This window comes from Lipotes vexillifer, unplaced genomic scaffold (assembly GCF_000442215.2).
Source record: "Lipotes vexillifer unplaced genomic scaffold, Lipotes_vexillifer_v1.1 scaffold394, whole genome shotgun sequence".
NCBI lineage: Eukaryota > Metazoa > Chordata > Mammalia > Artiodactyla > Lipotidae > Lipotes > Lipotes vexillifer.
Genome location: NW_006791731.1, coordinates 4,503,690 through 4,509,023, shown reverse-complemented (window position 1 = coordinate 4,509,023; position 5,334 = coordinate 4,503,690). Strand labels below are relative to the sequence as shown.

Below are 5,334 nucleotides of genomic sequence, written 5' to 3'. Positions count from 1 at the left end.
AAAAAAAAAAAAAAAAAAAAAAAAAAAAAAAAAAAGGTCCCAGGCGAAGTGGATGTGAAGGGATTTGCATCAAGTTCAGACACTGGAGTGCCGGGAGGAGCCCTCTGCGGAGGAGGCATCGGGCGCCGTGGAGACGCCGAGACACCGGTTCCTGGACGCGAAGCCTCACATGGCGGCTCGGGACAGCGAACTGCCGTCAGCCCCCATCACCGGCTCTCTGCCGCGCCCTCTGACACATCAGTGCTTCAGTTCCTCCTTGCCACCTGTGGTCAGTGTCTCCATTTCACACACGAGAACATGCAGGTGTCAGAGGGTGCCTGCAGTCCGGGCTTCTTGGCTCCGGCGCTGCTGACATTCGGGGCGGGCGCTCTGTGTTGAGAAGGGGGTGCCGTCCTGCGACAGTTTGGCAGAATCCCTGGTCTCCACCCACTAGATGCCAGTACACTAGAAGTCAGGAGTACCCCTCGGAGACGCTTCCTAAAACGCGAGCTCGGGAAACGTGGCGTGGGATCGTGGAAGTCCATGGGACCTCCCTCTCTGCCCCCGGGGTGTTGGCGTTTTGGGGGGACACCGTGTCTCTCTTCTTCCTAGTAAACAAAGCTCTTTCTCGTAACTCAGGAAGGTTTAACTGTGCACACAAAGGTGTGGGAGGGCAAAGTTGGTGCGCTGAACTGAGAGAAAATGGACTTAGAGTCAGACCCACCAGCTTTGTGGCTCACTAGATACAAGACGTAGGAGAGGTGAATTAATCTCTCAGAGCCTCGGTCCCCACCTCTGTCAAATGGGGATCCACCTACCCTACGGGCCCGCCATGGGGGTTAAACGAGACGACTGCAGGGCCCCTCCCGCCCTTCTGTTCAGAAGCCCTTCTGACCCTGGGTCCTAAACCAGGTCTGGGCAGAGCGGGCTCCTCCTTCCCTGCTTCTTGAGAAGCTGAGAAGAGCTGCTGTGTGCAGAGAGATCACACTGCACCTTACCTTCTCGCCGCGCTCCCCATCTTTCCCAGGGGGGCCTCTGGCGCCCGGGGGGCCCTGAAGAAAGAGGGGTTATTGACAAGGTGAAGTTCAGGAAGGCCCGCCGCCCCCAGAGAAGGGCGATCAGCCCCTTCAGTTAATGATTACAGCTCTGTCCCCACTCATCCCCCCACCCCCACCCCGGCTTAAATTCCTCACCGTCACCTCCCCCCGCCTGCCTCAGCTGCTCCTCCCCTGGTCTGTCACTCAGCCTTGAACACCAGACCTCTAACCACGCAGGCATGTGTTTCCTGGTGCCCTGCCCGTCTTGGGCTGCAGCTCTCAGAGGGGACCTCGGGGATGACGAGGGTGACCTAAGAACATGGCCTTGGCATCATTGACCTGCTCCACCTGTGTCTTCAGAGTCCCCCAGAGGTTGACTTTTTGAGACAAGGCTCAGGTGCAGGTGTTCCACGGAAGCGCCAGCAGGAACGTGAGAAGGAGGAGGACAGGCAGGGAGTGACACGTTCGTGTAACTGGAGCTCGGTCCTGCTGGGGGCTCTGGGGGCCAGCGCAGGACATACACTCAGAGTGGCTCCACCAGGAGTGGAGAAGCTGGGCCGTTTATACACCCATCAGCCAGGGATGCCTCTGCTGGTGGGTGGTGCTCCTGGCCACGTGTCATGTGGCTTCACAGTGAGGTCTCTAAAAGCCACAGGAAACCCTCAGACAGAGGAACGCAAGGTTGGCTCCTGGAAGTCTGTGGCTGGCACTGCAGTGGGGAGAGTGACATGGTACAGGCAAGGGTCCAGCAGTATCCACGGCAACCACTAACCACATGACTCAGTCTCCCTGTGCCTCAGTCTCCTCCTGCATAAAATGGGGGCAATACTAATATCCACCTCCCAGGGTCCGGAGGAGTCAATGAGCGAACTCGTGTAAAGCCCTTACAACAGTGCCTGGCACACATATATGCCCACATTTGTCCTCTGAACGGCTATGATTATTAACAGAAAGGTTGGTGACTGAACGGGACTGGCCTCAAACTATTTCAGAAGCACAATTCTCTGTTACCCTCGACTAGATGCCATTGGGTGTTTCATTGCACACGTTACAGCTGAAATCAATGCTCAGGTGGACCTTAAAGCTGTGGTCCTTAAAGCAGACCCCTGGGGCCCCCACGGGGGAGGCTGTCTACCTAAGCCAAGTGCAGCAGGAGGTTAAGGGTGATCCTGCACAGCCTGCGCTCTCCATCTTGAAGAGGAAAAAGCGGAGGCCTCCAGGAGCCCCTCACAGAGGCCTGACAGCCGGTTAGTGGCAGAGCTGTGGCCAGAACCTGGGCAGCCCAAAAGTCAGGGCCTCTTCCACTTCTGTAGGTTCATTTTGTTTCTTCCAAGGCAAACTCTGATGCTGATTCCAACATCAGTGATGCTCACAGCTTTCTGCAGTTACAACAGCTTCATTTACCACCCAGAGGCCTCACGAGTTACCGAGAACCTCAGGTTGGTAACCTTCTAGGTGACTTCGTCGGGAAGTTCTTCCATTTGTGAAATGGGAGTAAGGATGCCTACACCCCTGAGTTTTGTGGAGGATAAATGAGTTAACTCAGGAGATGGGCACTGTGGAGCCACAACCAGCGCTGGTGTCCCTGCCCTCTCCCCCACCCCGATTACTCACCGCACCTCCTGGGGGGCCACCGGAACCAGGGGGACCTACAGGTCCAGGAGCGCCCTGTTAAGAGACGGAAGAAGGCCCGAAAGCCCAAGGTATGGATTATAAGCAGCTCCCCCAGTCTCCCTCCAAACCTGCCTTCTATTCAATTCTCCCTGATTGGCTGGCAACGTTTCTAACCTGAAACTCCCTCCACAGATAAGATGAACCTCCCGTCCGGGTGCACCCCAACTCGCCAAGCCTCAAATGAATGGGATTCCGGCACAGAGGTGGGAGACAGGAGGACAGAAGCAGCCTAGGACCTTCCTTAAGACCACAGCACATAGGCGGCAGAGGTGGAGTGTGTGCTGGGGGGGTGGGGGTGGGGGAGGGGCAGAAAGGAAGGCCAGGTCCAAACATGCACGTGTCTTGGGTGGGGTTTGGCCTCTATCCTCAGAGCCTGAGGGAAAGGAAACCCCGAAAATGGGACAAACTCTTCAGACCTGCGGTGCAGAGAAACATGCTCCGGTATTACGCAGGTCGACCGTAAGGGCATGAGCAAGCCTCGGGGACCAGAGAGAGGACACGTGAGGCAGCCGTGGGTTGGACAGGAAGAGGCATCCCTGGAGAAGGTGCCAGGAGGAACGACCTGGGCTTGGTGACCAACCGCTGGTGAAGGGCTGAGGGGGAGTTCACCGTGAGGATGGTGGCAGAAGCCTGAGCGGGCCTCGGCAGCACTGCTCTCGGCCTGGCTCCCTCTGAAGATGCCAGGGCTGTTCACGGAACAGGTGCACTGAGGGGGGAAAGCTTGCGTGTGCTTGCGTGTGCCTGTGTGTGCGCGTGCGCGTGCGTGTGCGTGCGTACCTGTGTTGGATCTGACTGGCGAATCAGGGCATGTTTCCTGGAGGAGGTGGATTTGAACACTTGTAGCTGGACGAGTGCATGACGGGAGAGGTGGGTGAGGACACTCCAGATGGGGCACCGCCAGGGAGACGGGAACGCAGGGGACTCCCAGTACTGGGGCCTCCCCGCGCTTCTCCTGCCGCCCGCGCCCCTGCGCTCGGCTTCCCTCTCCCGCAGGCTGCGCTCGGGCCGGGTCTCTCTGCGGGAGCACGGAGGAGCTGACCGCGAGCCCCTTCTCTGCGACGTCCACGCCGCCCAGCTTCCGGGGCTGACCCCGTTCCCACTAAGTCACATGCACGGTGGGCTGGGCTGTGCGAGCAGACTGCAGCCGGGTACGTGGGACCTGCGGTCCTGCCTGCCTGGCACTGCTGCTGCTCTAATGCCACCGCCCCTCCTGGGAGTCCCCGCGGGAGTCTGCCAGCTCCCTGGAGAAGCCTGGGCTCGGGGTTCCGCTCCGGTAGACGCAACGCTAGTCAGAGCTCAGGGGCACGAGTGCCGGCCGACCCACGGAGATTCTGGGCCTGAGGGAGGCGGCCCAGGAGCAGCGAGCGTGTGAGAGTACCCGTGTGCTTGTCTTCCTGGAATTGCTGGAACTGCATTTATACGTGTGCACGTCCTTATACGGGTGTACATACGTGTGTGCGCATCACGGTGCGTGTGCATCTCGGTTTCCAAACGTGTGGATGTGCACGTGGGCGTGCTTCTCAGAGTGACAGACTCGTCTGCGTGTGTCCATGTGTGCACCACCCATGTGTGTGCAGGAGATTCCTTTCGGGGCTGGCAAGTGGACGAAGCCCTGAGATGCTGGGAACGTGGCAGAGGCCGGCACGTCTCTGGTCCTGACTGCTCAGGAGGCTCCAGCCCTGGCCAGCCCTCTAGCGTGGACGGCGCTTTCCCGGCCCCCTCCCCACACTCTGCCCAGAGCTGGGAGCCCCGGCTGGGGCAGGTGCTTGGCCCAGACCCCCTCCTGTGGGACCCGGGAGGACTCACGGGGTTCCCAGCTGCTCCGGGCGGCCCCTGCGCGCCTTCCTGTCCCTTGGCACCCTGAACGGGAAACAAAACGGGGAGGTGAGAAGCCGCAGGCAACGCCGTCCTCGGCCCCATGCGGGGACGTCAGGGCACCTTCGTCATCAGAATTACGTGATCCGAACTGAAGGATAGGGAGCGGGTGTAAAGGTGCAGAGATCACAGCTCCTGGCCTCCGCTATCGTACTCCGTCTTCCCCACCCCCGGGACAGCAGCACCCACCCTTTATCTTGATGTGAACAATATTCAGAGGGACAGCCCGGCCTGGGGCACACAGCCAGCCGGCGGCCTGTGGTGTCTGAGCCCAGACAGGCCGCTCCCACGGAACTCTCAGAGAACACCAACAACTGCCCAGCAAAGAGCCAGTTGAGAAGCCAAAACTGAGGGAAATGCGATCCGAATGCTAACACACACTAGGTGTCGTGTAAACTGGAGCCGCCAATCGGGGCTGGGAGGGAGGAGGGGACCTCCCGCAGCTGAAAAGCCTCGGGGAGCCCTGGTCCCCAGCACGGCTGCAGCTGCACAGAGTCGGGGAGGGAGTGCGTGGCGGGAGCCCAGCTCACCGACACCGACACCGACACCTCAGTGTCAGAGCAGCGACATCCTGGGCCCCAGAAGCGGGGCCCGCCCCCGGGGGCTGCATTTGGGGCACTTTGTGAGGTCCTCTCTGCCCCAGGGCACTGGACTCACAGTCCCAGCAGTGCCTGTGGCAGTGTCCCCTGGTGGACACTCCAGGAATGCCAGCTGAGAGGGGCCAGTGACGGATGGAGGCGCTGGCGGCGTTTCGGGTCCAAGAGCCAAC

The 5,334-nt window shown here is 59.9% G+C and overlaps 1 protein-coding gene across 1 annotated transcript in view; it reads right to left on the bottom strand.

Moving 5' to 3' along the window:
* The window catches only part of COL22A1 (collagen type XXII alpha 1 chain), a 253,822-nt gene that overhangs the window by 87,917 nt on the left and 160,571 nt on the right, over positions 1–5,334 (bottom strand). Inside the window, exons 34-36 of the mRNA XM_007464595.1 lie at positions 4,497–4,550; positions 2,631–2,684; positions 978–1,031 (exon numbers count right to left, since the gene is read on the bottom strand). Coding sequence (XP_007464657.1) covers positions 978–1,031; positions 2,631–2,684; positions 4,497–4,550 — 162 coding nt within the window. The remainder of the gene's footprint in view (positions 1–977; positions 1,032–2,630; positions 2,685–4,496; positions 4,551–5,334) is intronic.